Source organism: Triticum aestivum, chromosome 3B, assembly GCF_018294505.1.
Source record: "Triticum aestivum cultivar Chinese Spring chromosome 3B, IWGSC CS RefSeq v2.1, whole genome shotgun sequence".
NCBI lineage: Eukaryota > Viridiplantae > Streptophyta > Magnoliopsida > Poales > Poaceae > Triticum > Triticum aestivum.
In genome coordinates, this window is record NC_057801.1 from 166,180,098 (window position 1) to 166,203,607 (window position 23,510).

Below are 23,510 nucleotides of genomic sequence, written 5' to 3' on the forward strand. Positions count from 1 at the left end.
AGAACCACTGTGATTGTGCTTCCAGCTCGCATGGTTAAGCACCGCAGTGGAGAAAGCCAAAAATTGACTGTCACAATAAGCGTAAACTGGTCAGCGGTCCGATGACTGTATTAAATGATGGGCCATTCATAACATTGGCCGAAGTGTTTACGGCTTGACTTCGGCTGTCGCCGAACACTAACTAGGGGGCTACTTGCTGGCCTCCCAACTTTAAGCTCATATGACTAAGTGAAAGTTATAAAGCCCGCATATCTGATTGCCTCGTTTCTGCCAACACAACCGCCTTCGGGCACCGAGATGTCGGCTAAGGGTTGTTTTGTTATTTCGGAAACACCCTGCGTAGCATCTACAAGGGGGTAGAAGCCGACGATGGGCCACTTCCAGATTATAAACGATCGCAACGGAAGTGAAAAATTGGATTTATTTAGACCACAGAGTTTGGAAGCTTTCCCCGAACTAAATCCTTGGTATTTCCCCCCCCCCACATTGATCGGAGCTGAGGTTTCATGATCATGCTTAGCATGACAACCCAAAGAAAGGAACCGATAGTGGGACCATTTTCTTTGGACGATGTTTCTTATGTCAAATAATAATATAACATGTCTCTCTGCGTACCTTTGTTTATAAAACCGTATGGCCGGATTGCCTTGTTTGTCGTAAATCTTTACCCTCATAAAGGCTTTATAAAGTAGGACAAATACTCCTCGGCTGCTGGCCGAGGAGGTTGAAGCCGATGGTCGGTCAACAAAGTTTTGTACAATGCGGATCCGAGCAATAATGATGTAAAGTACTTGGATACATAGAGTCATTGCACATAATTTGTGAATTTACTATGGATATCGATCCTTAATTTGGCCTCCCGTGCCCGCATTAAGGCTCGGAGGCTACTAGGCTTCGGGCTTACTATTTACAAATATTAAAAGGGCACATCGATCCCCTGATCTGGTGTTGCCACCCGACCAGTGTCTCGGGGGCTACTGCACTGACAATCCAATGCAGAAAATTTAAAGCGCAATATAGTTTTCGAGGAGATTATTATCCTCAGGTTGGTCGGCCGCACCCAACCTGAGTCTCGAGGACTTTGCACACCACATTTCTATTTCTAAGTATGCTGCCGAGCTGGGAATTGATCCTCAGGCTGATTTTATGAATTGACCTGAGTCTCAGGGGCTACTAGGGTCACCGGTTTGATTTTTTCCTTCAAGTGCATCCCGGATATTAGGCCAACACACACCTTGAGGGCTACTGGCTATACATCTCGGCAGAGATTACATTGCATGATTCGGAATTAAATTCATAAAAATCAGCCCATGGCCGAGGTGATGCACCACCTCGGATATAGTCCGGCGTTGGAGCTTGGACATAGTCCGGGGTTGGAGCTCGGATACAGTCCGGCGTTGGAGCTTGGACATAGTCCGCCATTGAAGCTCGGATACATTCCGGCGTTGGAGCTCGGGAGCGGTTCGGCGTTGGTGCTCGGCTGCTAAAGATACCTCGAATGCGGTCCGGCGTTGGAGCTCGGACGCAAGAGGACGTTGCCGCTCGGGAATAACTTCAAACCCGAGGTATGGCATAAAAATAACAAGGCATTGATAAAGGCCGAAAACTTAAAGGGGCTCCTCGGATACCCGACGTGTAAACTCTTCGGAGTCACCTCGGCGATCCTCAAGATCAAAGACGAAAAGATTTGTTGAATCAGTTTTCAAGACCAACGGCCGAAGGTGAAGAACAGTTCGGAAGAATCGAGGAGCGTCCCCAACTTGAAGACCGGTTCAGGGGGCTACTGACGGTGTCCTGGACTAGGGGGTACTCACCACGTCGTCTCCCAATCAGTTGAATTGGGCCGAGGACCCACATGGCCGTATACTCCTGGGCCAGTTCGGACAACCCCTGCCGCATACAAGGAAGACTCCACAAGACTTGGCGCCCAAGACAAGAACTCTCCTAAACCCTAGGCCTTCGGTGTCCTATATAAACCGAGGCCAGGCTAGTCAATAGACAATCTGATATTCATTACTACAATATCATGGTAGACACATGTACTCTGTACTACACCGATATGAATACAATCAAAAGCAGCATGTAGGGTATTATCTCATCAAGAGAGCCCAAAGCTGGGTAAAACCCCGTGTCCATGTTACCATCGCTCCAAGACGCCTAGCTTAGGACCCCTACTATGAGATACGCCGGATATTGAACCGACAGCCGCCGATGCCAGGAATGCTGCATTGAAGCCGACATACCAAAGCATTGTAGCGCAGCAGCCTAAAATCTAAGTTTAGCAGCCATGAAGGACTACTTAAATGAGGTGGACAGGGGGCAGGGGACGCTTGCCCCCCCCCCCCCGTTCATCATATTGTATTTGGTCAATAGTTTAACATGTACCTTATAATTAAAGTTTTTTAGTTCCTACATAGAACATGTGGATGTTGCATGTGTTTGTATCGAAACAAAAATTATGAAATGGGGAGTGTGATACATTGTCCTACAAAATGCTTGTTGATCGGGCGCTGCCCATGGACGCGACCGGTCGTGTCCGCGGACGTTTTGGGGCTCTCATTTGGGTTGTGTGATTGTAGATGCTCTAAGAATAGCATGACTCGGTTGGTTGGATGTAATCAGGGGAGGGTAGCCCACCTAGTTGAATTAAGGGGGGTGGGGTGGGGTAGAGAGATTAGTTAGGAAGCTTAGCGTGGCTAGCGTAGGCTTTATATAGGTGTAGCATTTCTCTTCTTCTAATGGAGCAGTTGGTGAATAGTCCGCCGGTTATTTTTCGCAGGTTTTTTTTCGTCCTCCCTCCCACATCCCAATTTCGTCGGTTTTTTTGTTAGTTTTTTTTCGCCCCCCTCCTACTGGCCGGACAAATCCAACGTTTATTTGGTAACACAATGAATTCACGTATGATGATTGATTTATTCTTTGGTAACCCAACTAACGGATGGTAATCAATCTTCAAATACCAAAACCAAACGTACAAGGCAACAATCAATTCATTTTTTTCTGACCGGTTATTTTTCGTCTCCCCTCCCACCTGCCTTTTCGCTTCACCGCCCACATAAACTCATCGGATTAGTTACCACATAAAAAAATTAATCACAATCAATCAAGCATTGATGGGATATTTCCTTACATTGATGGGATATTTCCTTACATGAATCATACATGTCAAGAAAAGGTACGGCATGCGAGGATCGTGGGCACATGCCCTACAAATCTGAAAATGCCTATAAAAATTAAATCGGAATCAATTAAGCATCGATGGTATATTTTACTTGCTTTGATGGGATTTTTGTACACGGTACCATTAACGTGTTCGTCCCATCACTGCCCTCCTCACGAGCCTGGACGGCAGATCCTCTCGACGCCTGCCCTCATGTGTCCTCGCGCCACCATCATCTTCTTCTCTCCGATCTCCTTGACTAGGAGGACTCCTCTGTGCCCCAGGCCCTGGCCGACGCCGGCTACTCCTCGATACTCTGCCCGCGCCGTCACATCCGACACAGGCGAAACTCCAGCTGATGCCACGGGATCCACATCCTAAGCTCGTCGGCCATCTTCCACTCCAGCTGCTGCGTGGTGCCGCTGCTGCGGGAGGCAACCTGGCAGGAGCAGACGTAGACGTCCTCATGCAGCCCGACCCATGCGTCTAGCTCGGCGTCGAAGTAGCCTCGGCCTCTGAAAGGCAACATCCACTCCCTATGGCGCCTCCACTTGCAGCTCCTGGTGTCGACGGAGTACGTGCCGCAGACCGCCCTGCTCCACGAGGACACGAATATGGTGCGCCCGTCCGGGTGCATCGCATAGGAGAAGATCATCTCGTCCTTGGTGAAGGGCGTCGGCATACTTCTCCAGGACCAGTCGGTGGGCAGCAAGTCGTCGTCTTCCGTCGGCGGCGGCTTCGCCATCGCCTCAAAGGACACATGCCACTCCATGAAGTGGAAGGCGAACGCGAACAGCGTGTCACCGGCGCCGGAGGTCGGGAAGGTGTTGGAGCCACAAAGCAGTGCGTCTGGAACGGGAGGGCCGAGGGCCAGTCCGGCGGTGTCAGTGTCGTAGAAGAGGGTTCCGGCATGTATGTTGCTCGTGGCGATGATGTAGCCGCCCAGGGCTGCGAACTTCATGGCACGGCCACGCTCAGGTGACACTAGCTGGAGGACAGGGGAGGCGCTGAGGTCGGGACTGTCGGCATCGATCTTGCGGATGGTGAAGCCCTTGTGCCAGTCGTCTAGAACCAGATAGAGGCTCTTCTCCTTGTTGCCGCTGCGGTCATGGTAGTAGTTGGCCTCATCCTCCTCGCCCTGCCTTCTTTGCTTAGACATCCAGCCCCCGACTGACTGAATTAGTGAATTCTGAAGTATATACCAGAAAAACATGTACGCAGACGAAAACACTCGAATAGATTGGACGTAGCTGGCTAACCACGGTTGATGTAGTATCGATCTACTAGAAGCAACATGGATACGCGCAAGCAATTGATACACACGGGCATGCCTCGTGCCCGTTGATCTTTCTATTGGTCTCTGGGTGTACTGTTTATAGGGGTGCAGGGTAATACGTATATATAGCTATAGCTAGGACGGAGGAGGATTTGTGGTCTGTGGGGACATATATACACCCTATATGAGAAAAAAATTAGTAATTCAACAAAAAGTCAAAAATTCTTGAAAATATTTTTCAAATAAACTTGACCTTTTGCTGTACCCGTGAGAAAAAATCCACACAAAAAAATATCCCTTTGACTTCTTTTCGAAAAAGACAAATTTTTAGCTAAAATAGTGTGAATAGTGACCTATAATAGCAAATAAATTTTGTCTTTTTTGCTGTGATGTCAATTTTTGTTTTTTTTGTGTAAGTGTATATACCAGTGCAAAAGTAAGTCAAGTGTTTTGTCAAAATAGTTCTTACCTATTTTGACTTTTTTTAAAAAATATTTAAAAAAAATCCCATATAGGGTGCAAATACAACCAGGAACCATTGGGTATTTCCCTAGCTAGGACTTGCAACATAACCGATTCGGGACGGAACTACTGATCCTACTTGGTGATGGATTCCTGCACGAGCCGGACATGAGACGTGCTTTTTTTCTTGAGGGAAACGCCGCCGCAGCCGCCGCCAGCGAGTAACCCTAGGACAGGGCGCTAGGATCCCCAGAGCAGGGTGGGCAGCAAGGAGTGGCGCAAGGAGGCCGTGTCGGTCGTTCCCGCCACCAGCGCTAAACCCCAGGTATTTATGTTCCGTGTCCTCCCCGCACTCTACGCTGATACATCAGCGAGGAGCTGACGGTGGAAATGCTACTCCTCCCCAAACTCTATGATGCTTGATTCGATCTCGTGGTGTGGAACCATTAAGGCGGGCAAGGCTATTGAGTTTGCTCCTAACGCCGGCTTGGGCGATGGGTGGGACGAATGCGAGCAGCGGCCAACGGCGGACATGGACTCAAGCCAGCACAGGTCCACGGCGGAGGAGCGCACCTGCTGGTCTTCACTTGGTAGGCGGCAGCAATTTCCGCATCAAGGTATGTGCTCTTTTTTACATTCTTGTCATGTATGATTGAGAATCGTTGTATTAGCTCATGGGCGCCTGTACCAGCAGTCCACATTTGATTCGCGGTCAGCTTGGGTGTTGTGGAGCACAGGGAAGGAGGAGAAGGAGGGCAGGTGTTTACAATTCGGTGCCAAGGGAGATAATCGAGATGGTGGCGCAGAATTAGAGAATGCCAGGTGACCAAGAGACACCACCCAACGGCCATCGATGCAGTGAGGAGTGTGGTGTTCTACAGTATGGTAATTGAGTTTTTGGTCCTATAATATCGGAGAGTGTGTGTGTGAGTGTGTGTGTGTGTGTCCGAGAGAGAGAGAGAGAGAGAGAGAGAGAGAGAGAGAGAGAGAGAGAGAGAGAGAGAGAGAGAGAGAGATCATTTGGTGGTAGCAAGTTCAAGTAATAGTTTAATCGCGGACAAGAAATAGTATAAAGATAATGCATATTACATAAAAATAACGCTGAGAATTTAGATGTATTGTTTGTCACGGAGCTGTGGCTGGCCGATTTACATGAAATAAATTCCCTCAGTTGTGGTGGCAAATATAATACACATAATCCATATTGTTATGCACTAGCATATGTGTGAAATAGATGGATTATGGTCCTATACCCAATAAGATGGATATGTGTGTGTGTTAGAGAGAGAGAGAGGGGGGGAGAGAGGGGGAGAGAGAGTGAGGAAGAGGTACGGAGAGTGTATGTGTGTGAGGTTTTGATGGTAAAAAAGGTCGCCAGTGTCACTTGATATGTATGAGAATATTAAATGTAATATTAACATGATTAATATTGAACACTTAAAGTTAATGTGGCCCCGTTGCAACGCACGGGCGTTCTTCTAGTTTGCAGTAAAATACCACACGGGAGGAGGGAGGAAGTCTTGTGGCTGGCTTGAGGGATGTACTATTATGCCATGTAGGACAATTCCATTCAAATTGAGAAAGTACTCAACAAAAATGTTGGACAAGCCCATCCCATGAGTTTCGTTGGGCAGGCTCATCCATAGTATTCATGTAATCTTAATCAATTAGCATTGTTTGGTCAGTGTAAGAATTAGCATTGGTTTCTTTAATAGTTTAAATTGCTTATCACATATGTCACATGATAGGAACTAGCATTGTCTGGTCAAATTATTCTTGTTACTTTATTAAGAACATGAAATACAAAATGTTGCCATTTAGTTTGATATGGCAATAAAGATATTCTCAACATCTAAGATTAGCCAAAGGGGACTTGCAAGTGCTGGGAGGAAAATGCCGCCGCTGCCGACCTCCATCGAGGTCTCCACCGGCACAGCTCATCACCGGCGAAGTTTATTTAAGATTAGAATTGCTCGAAAATGGTTGAATAATCATCACCATCGATCTCATCACAGCTTCCGTCCAAATTAACACACACCAAAGGGAAACATTAAATTATAAAACATGGTTGGAACTGAAATTTAAAATCATGGTTATCAAATCATCAAACTCAACTTCGGTAGTTTTGGTAGGAGTCGAATTATTTCTGAAACTGAAATTAAAACCAAGGTTGCAACCAGTCAAATCATCAAACGGCGTACACGCTTCGTGTGATTCATGGCTTGGTGAAGACCCGGACGTTCCTCCACCGTGACTCCATGCGGTGCGACGGGTTGTGGTGTGATTGCTTGTACACCCCGAACTTGAAGTAGTGCTCGGCGTGCGGCGCGCCGTGGCTGCTCGAGCGCAGCTTCTCGGCGCCGTCGACGAAGACGGTGACGTTGCGCGCGCCCACGTCATGGACGATGTTGAGCCGGAGCCAGCGGTCGTAGACGTCGTGGGCGAGCACACTGTCCAGGTGGTGGTAGAAGGTGAGGTTGCCGTCGTAGACGTGGAGCATCAGCGTCGTCGCCTGCCGCTCCGGCTTGGCCCCGAAGATCTGCATGATGGACGCGCCGGACGTCCCCGCCGGCACGTACACCTCACCCTCGAACTGCCACACCCCCGACGTGTACACCTCCTGCATGCATGCCATGCACCATGGCACAACACACACGAATTAATATAAGCAACCGGCGAGAGCATGAGATGGGGCGCAAAAGGAGGATATGTTATATGTTCGGTGTCGGATGCCGGATGGGCGCCTACATACGTTGATCTTGATTTCGGTGCGCGCACCACCGGGGTGGGTGGCGCTGGCGGGCTTGTCGGTGGAGAAGACCCACGTTCGGCGCACGCCGCCGGCGAACTCGTAGCGCGCGTCGAGCGGAACGTTGTAGGGCTTCTGCACAACAAACTGGGACTCCGTCAGCCTCACACGGGTGAAGCCGGCGGTGAGATGGTCGCCGGAGCCGCTGCTGCCGCGAGCCGTACCGATCACCACCGCGGTGACCACCACAAGTACACTACAGAAGATGGAGCAAGCCATGAGGTCGCTCACGCACGCACGGACGCACTGCAAATGACTTGAAGTCTAGAACCGTTAGTTGTTGGAACAAGAGGTACGTGCATGATGTATTTATATACTACTCCAGTGCTTAAGGAGGAGTATATATGTTGATCACTTGCACCAAAGTCCTAAAGGGACTTGCATTCTGGAAGATAGTAACATCTACTGTCATTTATTCTTCAGCGGCCAGCCAGTGCTTCTGTCCTAGATACATACAAACGGAATTACTTAGGCATGTGGATGCACTTTGTTGTCATAATCAAGCATCTCTATCGTAAAACAAACATAATCAAACAGAATACATTGTTCTTAGAGCGCCACATTTGTATTTCATATGTACCTGACGTCAAGTGTGTGCACATGGTAAAATGAACGTTTTTTGTGACAGTTTTACTTGACAGGGGATAACAAATTTAGTGGATAAGCATGACAAATCATTTGATTAAGTGGTGGGTCCTAATTATAACCTCTGAGATTGAAGCTTACATTTAGTTAAAAAAAGAACGTGACAAAGGAATGGTACTATGAAGACTCAAAGAGTAGACGGGATTCACAATGGTTTAAAGTGACAAAAGAGTGGTACTAAGAAAGAATCAAGGAGTAGACCGAAAGTGCTCTTTTCATCCCGAGCTCATATGCTCCTGCATGAACAGTAAAATCAAAAAAAGTAAAAAAAATCAAAAAAAATCTCAATTTTTGTTGTGGTAAACATTGATGAATGTTCTAACTGCATGCAAAATATCAGGTCAAAATGACATTCATGGAGGTCTGGGCAAAAATAACAAAATTGATGCTCCAAAATGCTTCCAACAATAGTCTTTTTGGACCATCGATTTTAAATTTTTTTTCTCGGACCTCTACGAATGTCATTTCAACCTGAAATTTTGCATGCAATTAGAAAATGTATCAATGTTCATCATAAAAAATATATCAGATTTTTGTGAATTTATTTTCTATTTTTTTGGATTTTACTGTTCATGCGGGAGCATATGAGTTCGGGATCAAATACTCCATGTCCGGAGTAGACGGGCTTCACAACAACTTAAATAAGTAACAATAACAAAGAGTGATACTAAGAAGAACCAAAGGGCACACACATATACAATGCCATTGAATAAAAAGAATACGTGCTGTTGTGAAGTGACCATTTTTTTTGAGAGAACGTCGGCTTTATAGATTAATGAACAACATTACACAGAGTTTGCCGGATACAATCCGGAACAGAATGGAACACACAAAGACTAGAAGAGTTCATACAAGATTTAGCTAGCACATGAGCAGGAACATTTAAATGCCGACGAACATGTTTGAAGGAGACTGAAGAGAAGCCTTCAGACAAAGACTTGATATCAGCCACCACCACTCCAATTGAAGAACGGTCCCTCATAGGCGAGTTGATCCTTTGCACAAGTGAGAGACAGTCAGAGGCGAAGATAACATCTGAAACTTGTTCATCATGCGCCAAAAAAACAACACGTCGAAGAGCCATGGCCTCAGCCATTTTAGGTTCCAAGCTACCCGCAATAGGCTCGCTACAGGCCACCACGAATTGACCTCCGTCAACCTTGCCGACGATCCCAATGCCGGACTTATCCAGGGTCGAGAAAGTTGCAATGTCTGAGTAGAACATAATGGTACCTGACGGCGGCGGAGACCAGTTGGAGCTAGACGCATTGGTTTCACGCCTGTGTTCAGATACCGGAAGGAAAAGATGCTGCAGGATAAGGGCGACATAAGCCTTGATCTTCTCAGCAGTACGTCGTGGATGGGGAGCCTCCGGATTGTTTCTCGTAAAGTTTTGAGCCTCCCAAATATGCCAGAGGGTCACAACCAGGACAGTACGCACCTGATCAGACGACCTAGCCAAGAAGTCAAAAATCCATTGCCTTGGAGACAGAAAAGTGCTACGGTGCAGGCTGAAATTATATTCCTCTTTGATGATATCCCACACGTCCCTGGCATGTGGGCAAAACAGCAGAGCATGCTCAACAGATTCAGGCCGAGCACAAAAGCAGCAGTGTTCAGAGTTGGGTACCTGGCGGCGTTTAAGTTGTTCCCCAGATGGTAAACAATCCTGCGCAAAGCGCCATAAGACGACTTTCATCTTGCCCGGTGCTTTGATAGACCATAACAGTCTCCAATCCTTTTCCTGGGAAGAAAAATTGGAACTCAAACCCATTCCTTTGTTACTATGAGACTCCAGGAAGAGTGCAGACCGAGCCAAGTTGTAGGCTGATCGCACCGTGTATTCTCCGAATCTTGTGAATGGCCATCGAACAAAATCCTCACCATGCTTGTAGATAGGGATCCGAAGAATCTCGCATGCGACGTCGTTCCGAAAGAAGGCACGCACCGTTGCTTCATTCCAGGACCCGCCTTCCTCATCCATAAGGCACTTAACTTTAGCATTAGCAGGAATAGGAGAGAGCGGCTGAAGAACACAAGGCGGAGATGATGGGATCCAGTGGTCAGAAATAATGTGAACCTGGCAGCCATCGCCAATTCCCCATTGAACTCCCTTCTTGAGCAGGTCACGGCCAGCAAGAATGCTGCGCCAAGTGGCAGAAGCCGAACGCGGGGCCGGTGCATTCCAGAAATCCGTGTGAGGGAAATACCGGCCTTTTAAGACACGAGCACACAAGGAGTCCGGAACAGTAAGTAATCGCCACCCTTGTTTGCCCAGCATTGCCAAATTGAAGATGTGCATATCCCGAAAACCTATCCTGCCAAACAACTTGGGAGTTGAGAGCCAGCCCCATGATCTCCAGTGTATCTTCTTTTTCCCTTCCTCTTTGCCCCACCACTCATCGGCAATAATTTGTCTGAACATTCTGCAGATAGCCTTAGGAAGTTCAAAGCAGCTCATGATGAAAGTAGGGATCGCCTGAATGATAGATTTCAGAAGTGTTTCTTTCCCTGCTCTCGAGACCGGTCGATCAGACCATCCATGGACACATCGCCAAGGTCTATCTGGCAAGAACTTGAAGATACTAGTAGGGGATTTACCAACCTCGGTAGGCATACCAAGGTATGTGTCATTGAAGGCTTCATTAGATATCCCAAGACTCGCCTTCACTCTTTGTTTAACAGTCTCCGAACAGCCATGACCAAAGAGTAGAGAGGACTTGTCCTTGTTAATTAACTAACCAGAACCAGAGCAATATAGGTCCAGAGTAGTCTTCAAAGCAGCCACGCTACGAGCATCAGATCTTGCAAAGAAGATACTGTCATCGGCAAACAGGAGATGTGAGATAGGAGGACCGGAGCGACCGTTCCTAATGCCATGTAGCTCACCACAACTCTCCTTTTGGAGTAACAGACTTGACAGTCCTTCGGTGCAGAGCAGAAACAAATAGGGGCTGATAGGATCACCCTGACGAATTCCTCTCGATGGAACAACAGGTGCAGTAAGCTCACCATTAACCCTTACAGCATAGCAGACATTGGTTACACACCTCATCACTGAATTGATCCAAGCAGGGTTGAAACCCAGTCTGGAGAGACAACCATGAAGATAACTCCACTCAACTCGGTCATAAGCTTTCGTCATATCAGTCTTCAAGGCAAAGAAAGGTTGCTTAGCTCGCTGATGTCTGATGGTGTGAAGAGATTCATAAGCGATAAGAGAGCTGTCAGTGATCAATCTTCCAGGCACGAATGCACTTTGAAACTCAGAGATGACAGCAGGGAGCAATAACTTCAAACGATTGGCCAAAACCTTCGAGGCTATCTTGTAAAGAACATTACATAGACTAATTGGGCGGAAATTCTTCAGGTGCTTGGGTCGTGTCACTTTAGGAATAAGGACGATCACCGAGTCACAAAAACCCTCTGAAACTGAACTTCCATCCAAAAAGCATCTCACAGCTCGACAAATCTCCTCTCCCAAGAAGTCCCAATGATTCTGATAGAAGAGGGCTGGAAAGCCATCAGGTCCAGGAGCTTTAGTAGGACCCATCTGGAATAGAGCAGCCCCGATTTCCTCATTAGTGTAGGGCTTACTCAAATCCTCATTCATCTCAGGAGAAATCTTTTGAGGGATAGCATCCAGGACTGCATCAGCGGCATCACAAGGTTCAGATGTGAAAAGTTTCTCATAGAATTGTTGCACCAAACCTTTAATCTCCCGTTGAGTATCACAAAAGGACCCATCATCACGGACCAAACGCTGGATTTTGTTGGTCCTCTTGCGGGCAGCAGCTCGAGCATGAAAAAACTCGGTGTTGCGATCCCCTCACGCAACCAATCAACTCTTAAACGCTGACGAGCCATGATTTCTTCTCTTTCAAATAACTCACAAAGTTGAGTCTCAATAGATCTTTTCTCTGCCAAAGATGAGTCCGTGACTGGCATAGACCGGATGGACTTAAGTTCTCGCTCCAGTCTATTGATCTGACGCCGGATAGAACCAAAAGAGTCACGACTCCAGGACTTAAGGGCCCCCGTGACACGGTGAAGATTGTCCCATGTCGCCAGCAGAGAAGAATCACCACTCCGCCCCTCAGTCCAGGCACGTTCCAACTGCTCCCTATAATCGGCTGCCCGCAACCACGTAGCCTAGAACTTAAAACCTTGTTGCACTGGTCGTTGCGCCCTCTGGGTGGGCTGCCCGGCAAGCTCGATCAAGATAGCATAATGATCAGAGGAGGTGGTGATCACATGTTCAACGACGCATACATCATGCAACCTTATAAAATCTGAATTGGCCACTGCTCTATCAAGACGGACTTTCACATGGCACTTCGGGTCTTGGCGATTACTCCACGTAAACTTAGGCCCAGAGAAACTCAAATCCATCAACTCACAGTCCATGAGACAATCACGAAAGGCTGAAATCTGAGCTTCAGATCTGTCCCGGGGACCACAATGTTCATCCTGGGATAGAACCTCATTGAAATCCTCACATACAATCCAAGGACCCTGCCATTGAGCTTTCAAACGTTTCAGCAACTCCCAGAATTGTGGCCTATCCTCCCTCCTCGGTTCGCCGTACACAAAGGTAGCACGCCAAGTTGAGCCCGCCTCCGAAGTAACAAGAACATCAATACATCGAGCATTGCTCCCCTTGAGAGAAACATCAACAAACGCCATCCAAAATAGAGCCAAACCACCACTCAGACCGTCGGAATTGACAAGCAAACACCCGGTAAATCCTAGAGACCACATAAAGTTTCTGACACGTGAATCCCTCATCTTCGTCTCAGAGAGAAAGAGGAGGGTGGGGCAGTGAAGCTTCACTAACCAGCGAAGCTCGCCAACCGTCGAGTCCGACCCCAAGCCTCGACAGTTCCAGCATAACAGACTCATTGCGTCTGGCGGCGCTGCTCTACAGCCGCCGCCGGATCCGTCGATCGGGTAGGAGAAGTCCTCTGTTTCTTAATTGACTCAACATCTCCAGTCATTTCAAGCAAAGGAGCAGCTCCAACAGAATTGTCAGATAGAACAATAGCAAGTTGATTGATTTCAGAGCAAGTAGTTCCTTCAGTGAGCTGACCAGGTGTGTCTTTAGCAGTTTTGCATTTCTGTCCAGACATACCTTTCTTTGATTTAGAGACTGGGAACAATTCCTTGCCGGAGCCCCCGGTCTTCCCCCGGCCACGACCACGGACAGAACTGGCACACCCCCTTCCACGGGATGATCTACCACAGCCAGGACCACCCTTAGCAGGGGAGGAAACCTCTGCCTCATCAACCACATCATTCTTGGCAAGATTATTGGCTTGACTACCAGGATCGGAAACTCTAGTACCAACAGTAAAAGTCTTCTGTCCCGAGGTTCTCTGAAAAAAGCCCGACGAGGAAGAAGCAAAACTGGACTTTGAGCCCCCCGACCGCTTTGGTTGATCATCAGGAACACACACTTTCATGGCAGCATAGGGGAGCTCTCCATTTTCATCACGGACGCCCGGGGTCGGGCACAACATCGACGAGTGACCCAACAGGCCACATGAAAAGCAGTAGAAAGGTAGTCGCTCGTACATGACTGAATATGTTTTGGTGCTCTACGTTTTGGCAGATGTTACAGTAACATACCTTACCACTGGTTCCTGAACCAAAACCTCAGCCCGAACCCTCATGTAGGGGCCCCAACAACGACCATCGGCATCTGACTCCACACGCACAATCTTGCCAATGGGCTTTGCAAACTCCATACCAAGCTTGGATTTCATCAGTCTTGGAGGCAGGACCATAATTCGCGCCCATATGGTCAGTCAATCAAAGACCATCTGAGTTGGTTGAATTTCAGCATCAAAATCCTTGAAAAGGACAGCATGGTGACCAACCATCCATGGTGAGCCTTCCAGAACACGAGCACGGTCCGCAGGGGTGGCGAACTCCACCACAAACAGGTTATCTCCTGCCGGATGGAACAGCAAGCCTTGGGGATTTCCCCACGCCGGCCTCATTGCCGACGAGATGGTGTTGATGTGGAGGACGTTGGGGGAGAACACCTTCCCCACCAGCGCGCGACCTGGATCCACCTGATCCGCCTCATCTTCATCGTCCACCAAGACCGGTTGCGCCTCAATCACCGTCAGACGGAGGCGCTCCATCATCTCCACCACACGAGGGGCGGAATCAGAACCCAATCCCCCTTGCACCGGGGCGGGGATCGGCACCGGATCCCTTGTAGCAGGCGCGTGGGCGCGTCGATCCAGGGAGTCCAGAGTCCCAACCTCTCCAGTAGCCGCCGCATCAAGGATGGAGTTCGAGCCTCGATCTGCCATTGCCAAGGGCGGGCAGCGATGCACAGATCGCCCCTAAATCGCCCCGAACAACACAGACCTAGGTCAACCCACCACAAGATAGCTCGGCAAGGAAGACGGAGAGGGGGAAGAAAGCAGGGAGAGAGCGACCGGAATCGCAGTTCCAGACGAAGAATCCTCCAAGGAAATCAGTAGCGGGGGCACCTGGATGTCCTAGGGGAGGGGAACAGAGCAGGAACAGAGGAACGGACCCGCCCCTCGTCCATAAGTGTGAAGTGACCATTTCATGCCACAGAAGCAAGTCATTTTCGAGATGGAAATCACAAAGCGCCACTGCATTTTCCTAGCACTATAAAATTAAGACACATATTTGATGATATGCATTTATCATAGTAGGTCACGTTTTCTTTCATTCATATACATCCGTGACGGTTTTATGACAAATACAAGATAGTTATACATGTGATGTCATAAATGTGTTTCATGACAATAATCACTTTTTCATGATGAAAGTGTGCACTTCCCTGACAGAAAATTGTGTGTCATCAAAATGTGGCGTCAAGGGTAACCGACAGGTGGCAGCCATCTTAACGGGCCGCCCTTAAAGTATCAGATGCAGATTCCAGACCCAATACCCAATAACGACGTCGAGCATTCATGATCCTCCATGCGGCGTCTTCACTAAATATCGAAGGACCACTTCCACTAGGTGAAACTATTTTGGAGACACTTGAACCTTGCGCACATGCAGACACTTAACATGATAATCTAGTCTAGATGCACAAAATACAACAAAGAGGCAATCATGGAACCAGAGCCATAAAGTATTTGGTCTACAAGTTTAGCATCCTCATTTAGGTCGAGATGACAATTGTACTACAGTGGAGTGTGTAGGCTTTTTGCCTTGTCCATCTCGAACTTCTTCAACATGTGGCATGTGGCGGCGGCTGAATGCATCACTTGACGCGCTTCTAGGCCACAAAAGCAACCTTAGTTATTTTCTAGAAGATCTTAGTGCATCTCCAACAGACGCCCAATATCAGCGCCGCGCTCAAAAAATCACAAGTCTAGCGCACGCGGAGTTAAATATAACACTCTAGCGGACGCTGCATAATAGAGCACGCTCTAAAAAGTGTTCAGCGTGCCGGATGAAACTGGACTCGAAGCTGTATATTTGGGGCGTGAGCTCGAGCGCGCTGAACTTCCCACGCACGTTGGAAAAGTGTCCCGTGCGCCCTTGGCCGTCGGCCTCCTCGCGTGCGCCTGTCGCCAGCCTCCTCGCGTACGCCCGCTGTTGGCCTCCTTGCGTGCGCCTGCCGCCAGCCTCCTCGCGTGCGCGCGCCAGCCCGCCAGCCGGCCACGAGTGGCGGGGCGCGGGCACGGTCACGGCAGGGCGGCCGGCCACGGGAGGTGGGGCGCGGGCGCGGCCACGGCGGCGGCCGGGTAAGCAGGTCACGGCCACGGCCATGGGCGGCGGGGCGCGGCCGCGGCCACGACCATGGGCGGCGGGACGAGCAGGCCGCGACGAGGTGAGCAGGCCATGGCCACGGTGGGGCGAGCAGGAGAGGAGCGCGGCCACGGCCACGATAGCGAGCAGGCCACGGGGCGGCGGCGCGTGGCCATGACCATGGCGGCGAGCATGCCACAGGAGGCGAGCTGGGTACGGGCGCGTGTAATTAATTTGGGCGTCTTCGCCGCCCGTGGCCATGACCATGGCGGCGAGCTGGGTACGGTCGCGTGTAATTAATTTGGGCGTCTACTGGAGATGTAGCTTGGCAGTATATTTTTGGGCGTCTGCTGGAGATGTTCAGTTATCTGGCGTGCTAAAATGATATTTTGGCGCTGTAAATTGTTTTAAGCGCGCGGCTTCGTAGGGCGTCTGTTAGAGATGCTTTTAGAGCATCTTCAACAGGCGCCTAACACGCGGCGCGCTAAAATCTGGTTTGCGGCGCGCCCATCGCCAGGTTTGACGCGGCGCGCAGCGCTGGCTCCAACAGCCGCGCTAAAATGCAGCGCGCACGCAGCTCCAGCAGTGCGCTAAAATGCAGCGCACGCGATCAGCCGCGCATCCACATTTATTGCATTTTATCTCACAACACATCCACAAAACAAAGGCATGGCATAGAATTTTTAAATCACAAACATAATTCAACCAAGTTTAAAATGAATAGTTCGATTTATTACAACTCATCAAACAAATAGTATTTTTCATGAGAAATACAATAAATAGTTCAACAATACAACATCAAACGCACAAATCATGATGCTCTTTGGCGGCCATTCCAAGCCCGCCACTCCTCAATGAGATCCTTCTTGAGTTCATTATGCGCTGCCGGACATTGAATGGCATGATAGGAGGCAACAAAATGGGCCACCCTTTCAACCCTCCGCCGCACTCGCACGGGATGTCCCAAGAGCTCATAGTGAGAGTAGTCTACATCTTAGCCACGCTCATTCTTGATGATCATGTTCTGCATGATCACACAAGCATGCATTATCTACCAAAGCATTTTCGGATCCCAAAATCTTGCCGGTCCTCTCACAATAGCAAATTGGGCTTGCAAAATCTCAAAAGCTCTCTCCACATCTTTTCTAGCCGCCGCTTGAGCATTGTGGAAATCAAGATATTTCTTACCTTCCGGTTTTTTCACCGGCTTCACAAATGTTTGCCATTTTGGGTAGATGTCATCCGCAAGATAGTAGCCATGGTTGTATGTACGACCATTAGCTACAAACTGCACCGGTGGCAGTTCATCATTTGCAATCTTACTCATCGGTGGTGACCGGTTGACAACGTTGATGTAATTCAAAGATCCAGGCATTCCAAAAAAGCATGTCAAATCCAAGTCTCTTGACCGCCCACCGCTTCAAGGATTATAGTGGAACCCTTTTTTATCCATGGAATTGGCCATGCCATGCCTTTGGAATTCTTCCAACTCCAATGCATGCAATCTATTGAGCCAAGAATACTTGGGAACCCGCGAGCTTTGTTCATCTTCAATAGCCTTGCGACGTCTTCTTCATTGGGAGTTCTCAAGTACTCCGGACCAAACACTTGCACAATTCCAACTGCGAAGCGCTTGACACACATGATGGCTTGGCTCTCACCCATGGCCAAGCGATTATCAACTAGATCAGTGGGGATACCGCATGCCAACATACGCAAAGCGGTTGTCACCTTCTAAAAGGTGCTATGCCTGAGCTCTCCGGCTGCATTCCTCCTCTGCTGAAAAACCCGGTCATGGCTCGCTAATTTCTTTGCAATGCGCTGAATAACTCGGTGCTCATCCTAAACCGGCGATGAAAGTACGACTCTGGGTATGTGGGATTCTCCACAAAATAGTGCCTCATCAATCTATTGTGGGCATCAATCATATCCCTCCAAATTTTTTGCCGACCCATAACCGAACCACCATGCTTCGGTTTTTTATTGATGTGCATAGCTAGGATCATTGCAAGATCCTCCTCCTCTTCCATATCAAATTCTTCTTCGGAAGAATCATATGACGAACTCATATAAAATGTTCAAAACTAGGCTATAAACAACATGCACCAAATTTCATGCAAAAATGTGAAAGTTGGAAGCAATACATACCTTGCGGGCCTTTTGTCGAACACCTTGCGGGCGCCAAGCGGCGGTGGGCGGACGGACGCTGTTCGTCGGAGACTGCCGCGCGCGACGGGAGGCACTGACTAGAGAGAGAGGGAGGAAGTCGCGGCCGCGCGGGAAGAGACCGGGGAAGTGCCGGAACGGTCGCCGGAAAAATGGGGTGGCGCGGGCGGCGGCGGCGGCGGCGCGGTTGGATGGGTAGGTGGAGTTGCGCGCGAGCGCTCGAGAGTCAAGCGCGCGGGAGCGGGCGCAACAAATAAACGTCGCGCGATGGCGTTTCCGCTCGCGCGCTGAATTACATATGCCGCGTGTGCGGTTTTTGCCCGTCCGCTGAAGCGCCGAGAACGGTAGCGCGCGCTAAAACCACTACTTTTTCCGCGCGGCGCGTTTATAGCGCGGCTGTTGGAGATGCTCTTAGTTATTAGTTGCTCTCTTGAAAAGGAGAAGAAGTCGCCTTGCTTGACGTGAAGAAGAAAATGATCCGGTCCACCGGTCCACCAACGCTTTTTTTTAGACAATCCAGCCTAGTAGCTTTTTTTAGGGAAGGCTTTACGGCTAGCTTTATTAACTTTTTAAATAATGCTTACATCATCCGCAAGTAAATCTAAGATAAAGCCAGGTGGGACGTCCAACCACAAAGACGGTGGATCATCCCGACCATGCTGAGCTAGCGTATGAGCTACCGTGTTTGATTCTCTGTTACAAAATTCAAAAAGAACCTTTCCGAAATCTGTGCATATTTGCCGACATTCATCCAGTATAGGGTCAGCCACCATAGAATGACCAGTATTGTTCGCCATTGCATCCACAATTGTGATGTTATCCGCCCGGGCGACGATGGAGTTTGCTCCCACCGACCGAGCTAGCTTCAAACCCTTAAGAAGAGCTGCCGCCTCCGCTGATTCAACGTCACCGACATGCTCCAATTTCACCGTGGAGGCCGTAATAAAGAAACCAGCGCCGTCACGGATAACTGCACCACATGATCCAGAGTAACTGTCTTCTATGAAAGAAGCATCTGTATTCGGAACTAGCTGGCCAAACAAAGGTCTCTTCCAGATATTAGTCCTTGTGTTAACTGCCTTTTGTGTTGCTGCTCGAACAACGTTTAGGGCAACAGCTCGTATCCGGCCTAGTAGCTACACGGCGGGGAAAAAGCATCAGGCAAGACGGACGGTGCACTGGCTATGAGCATTATATAGGTTTTGCGCGATTTAGGAGAGGCGAAGCCATCATATCCTGGGCCTAGCAGGCCCATCTCCCTTCCGCAATGCATTTTGGCTTGAGCAACAAAAAAAAAACTCCACCGGTAAATCAAAAAACTCATCGTCGATCAGATGGCGATGCCGCAGAAGAGGCGCCGCCGCCGGAGGAGTCCTCTTCAGGAAGGAGTGTCCCGCCGGCGCCCTGGTGAAGATGGCGCATCGTTGTCTGGATCCCTTGTCGATTCGGATAGCAGCAGCAGCCGTTTGGACGGAGGCTCTCCGCCGCCCGGACTCCCCGACGAGCCTGTTACATCCTCAACAGAGTCAAGGTACCATGAAATCATCGCCTCGCGCCTCGCCCAGTTGCAATTACCAGTCGGCGACGACGGCTCGGATATGGCCGGTTTCTCAAATCTCCCTTCCATTGAAATCCTCGAAGTCCTTGCTCGTAAATCTTTCCACGATGACTATTCGCGAGCTGCTCTGCTAGAATACCAATGCCAGAAGTTCTTGAACGAGACCCAGGGACGAAATACAGATTCTGGAGAATCTGAGTCGGCCATTGTTGATACGGGTTCCACTTACACTGAACCCGGCGATGTTATCACGGAGGTGGAACACATGAGAGACTGTGAACTACTAGGGGCTGCCATGGATGAAATTGACACTTGGACCAAACTGGACCAAGAGCAGGCCAACAAGCTCCATCTCAAGTATGCACTCTATCGCATCAAAGCTTGCCTGGTTAGTTATATTAGTCCCATATATCGATGCTCCTATCTGTTCATTAATCTATCATACATTACATGGAAAATTATGCCCACTCTCTTATGTGCCTACTCCATCCATCTGTGTAGCTGTTGAAAGGAAAGCCGGTTGTCGAGCTGGATGATGATGTTGCATTGGAACGCAAGTACCCTCCAGAGCTTATCGTGAAGAACAAGTACTTTTTTCACTATGAGGATGACCTCTTTGGTTGGTATTTTGATGCCGAACTCTGTTACAAAGCGTCCTTGAGCGACTACCAGCGGCTAGTCCTTTTAAATGATGTAAGTGTTGTCGTATTCGCTGCATTTATTTCTGTAATGCATCTACATTTAATCTGTACCCATGCACTCAGTAACCAGTTTCTTATTGATTTTCCCTTTGAATGGACAATAGCAAAAAAAAATACTTAATAAGAATGTGACTTCTTGTGGCATGCCGACTGTTAAGTGAGTAACCACTCAGTGTAAGCGGCATTAGTTTCTTGGAGAAACTCAACACCTAAATTAAGAAAAGAGCAGCATTTGGAGATTAAGCAAATATTAGAATATGGGTGCTTGCAATAAGTTGTGGTAAAATATGATAATACATGCAATCTACAACAAAAGAAAAGCGAGACCTTTTTTAGCGGGGTTTTCAATTAAAAAACAAACAGAGATTAATTTTTAATTGTTATTTGGATGGAACAAGTCCTAAAACCTCAATTGGGTATTCATGCTATAGGCTGCTCCCAGAATACAACTACTATCCTGTTTTTGTATGCATATACAAAGTTTGCCCGTTTTTGCAAGTCCCCATATATTTTTGACATGTTCGAGTACTATGTGTTATTTAGGTCTTCTTGAACTGCATAAGTACTCTATAATCAATACTCATAGGAGCATCCCGTTCACTTATGTCCAGTGCTTGTTATTCTCAGGGCAGCTGTACCATGTTTTATTTGGGTGCAGGGTGATGAGTATTCGAGTTGGAGAAGATACCAAACATTTTATAGCACCCCTGAAGCTGATAGAGATTATCTCAGCTACTGGGAAACAATTGCGAAGGAACTTAAAGTATGCCTTGTGCAATAATCAGCTAGTTCAAGATTAGAACTTTGATCAGTATTTTTGTTTTCTTGGACTAACAACGTTTGTTCTTGACAGTGGCTTGAGCAGTATCTGCTGACAAACGAGTCTTCTATCGAGGTATGCATATTTGACCTCTCAAAACCATGGAATCGCAAAAAATCTCTATATAAATATTGCAGCACCACAATAACTTTTCTGTTCTATTATTTAGTGGGCGCATAAACATTCAAAGGCTACGTTCCAAGCAATTAGGATCGCTTCTAAGTTTCCCTGCATGACCCTGAAACTTGCAGCTGTTGGTTTACATGTATGATTCCTCTGTCCTTTGCTCAGTCAGATGTTCGGCCCTAGTTATAGTTGTGTCTAACAATTGCATCCTTTCGATTCAATTCAGGAGTATATATGGAATGCGCGCATACATCTCATGTTTGTGAAAGATCTTGATGGTATCTTGTATAATATTTGGAGGCGGCTCAATGCGGATCATCAGGTCAGCGCTACACGTCAGCCTTTTCAAAACTCAACATTGTTATTTTCACTGATGATTGTGTTTTGTGAATACTTGCTCTCTACTTATGCTTGGCGATGTTGTTTATTTTCCCCTGGACAATGTTCAGCTGCGTTTCAGAGATGCTCTCAAGCAAGTTTATGAGGCTAACTTGTTTCCAGCACACGACCGCAGTATGAAGTATGAGCTGGAGTACGGCGATTCCAAAATGGACCTAGTAGTAGGTTCTTTGTTCAACAGACATTTTATATGTGCTTTCTTTTGTTATAAATCAGCACATCTTTTACAATTCAAATTGATTTGGTCTTCTTTCTTTGTAGTTTGTTAAGTGCACGACGGGCCTTAGTGACGGTGTAAGTATAGTATGGTGTTGTCTTAGCATCCATTGGTCCCTGTTATATTCTCGTGTGTGATTTCTTTCTTTCATGTCCCTAGGTTCCAGAAGATAGAGCCCGTGAGCTGATTAAACAGGAAATTCGCTGGACGGTATGTTGGGTAGATATTGTCAAACAACATTGTATCCACTTGCAGTTTTGTATGTAATATATAGCTTACTCTTTCCATTTTCAGCGTGAGTCGTCAGGAACGTATGAGCGGTACGCCAGGAAGAAGCTCAAGATTGCAGAACTGATAGGATTAATTCCCAAGGACAAGATAGCAACTGCGTAGTTGCGTTTGTTAAGATAGCAGATGTGTAGTTGTGTTGGTAATGTCTTGGCGCTGGTTCCATAAAGACCCCAGGCTGCATTATTCCTAGCAACGCCTGTTAGGTACCTTATGTATGGGGAAAAAATCAGATCTTGAATTGACTAGCTATTGTATGGAAGAAATTCATCTTGAATTGAATAGTTGTGTCTTGCATTTACTACGTGCGTACCTAGAGCAAATTGTTCAAATGCCATCATGAAATGAAAAAATCCAATTGATGGAAAATCCTCATTGAGACTGCGAAATTCAGGAACGCTCGCGACATGGTTTAATTTAGGAACTCCGGTTCATCTTGCCGCAGAAGAAAGCATCCTTAACAAACAAACCAATCGCTTATCCCCCATTTCTCTGTAGGACCGAATCCAAATGATTTTAAAATGAGAAAAAAAATCAAAACTATATATAGAATGTGTCGTTTCTGTTTGAGCAAAATGGGAAACCCTACCGCGTCGCTGTTGCCCACCCTTGCTTGCCGTTGCCCCCGGCCATGCCGCAGTGACGCCGGCCCGGCCTTTGAAGGTGGTGGGGAGATCTCGCGGTGGACGCGGATAAGCCAGTGGTCGAGGCAGGCATGCTGCTGAGGCCCTTCATGGCGGCTGTTCGACGTGGCAAGCGAGGAGTAAATAGCAAAAGACTACCGCATTATAGGCTATGTCTAAAAAAATATCACTTTTCTTAATCTTTTAAAAAGCTACCACAAATTTGGTTGGCTGTTCTAGAAAACCCTAATTGCAATTTGATTAAATTTTAATCATGCTTATGGCAGCTGGGTCCCATCCATAAGTGAATCGTTTGTTTGACTGCTAGTTTGACTGTTCATTTACACATGGGGCCCACATGTCAACATGTCATTAAAATTACCAATGATAAAAAAGGAAATTCAGAAATTCCCCATCTCACCTCCGCACATCAGTCGGCTGGCTGCTGGGGGCGGCATGCAGCACTAGCGGTGGCCAGCGCTAGAGCGCATGTCTCGAGGCGTTGCTCGAC

At 47.9% G+C, this 23,510-nt stretch overlaps 1 protein-coding gene across 2 annotated transcripts; it reads left to right on the forward strand.

The window, feature by feature from the left end:
- Nucleotides 1-17,499: 17,499 nt before the first annotated feature.
- LOC123069187 (uncharacterized) lies at nucleotides 17,500-22,677 on the forward strand. 2 transcript variants are annotated; one of them, XM_044491971.1, is made up of 10 exons: nucleotides 17,500-20,213; nucleotides 20,327-20,518; nucleotides 21,185-21,289; nucleotides 21,380-21,421; nucleotides 21,516-21,611; nucleotides 21,699-21,794; nucleotides 21,922-22,032; nucleotides 22,133-22,165; nucleotides 22,248-22,298; nucleotides 22,383-22,677. In XM_044491971.1, the coding sequence occupies exons 1-10, from the start codon at nucleotides 19,602-19,604 to the stop codon at nucleotides 22,479-22,481; spliced, it is 1,437 nt and encodes a 478-aa protein (XP_044347906.1). In that variant the 5' UTR covers nucleotides 17,500-19,601; the 3' UTR covers nucleotides 22,482-22,677. The 2 variants fall into 2 exon arrangements, with proteins under 2 accessions (XP_044347906.1, XP_044347907.1); XM_044491972.1 differs by having other exon boundaries at nucleotides 17,501-20,213; nucleotides 21,537-21,611.
- Nucleotides 22,678-23,510: the final 833 nt, after the last annotated feature.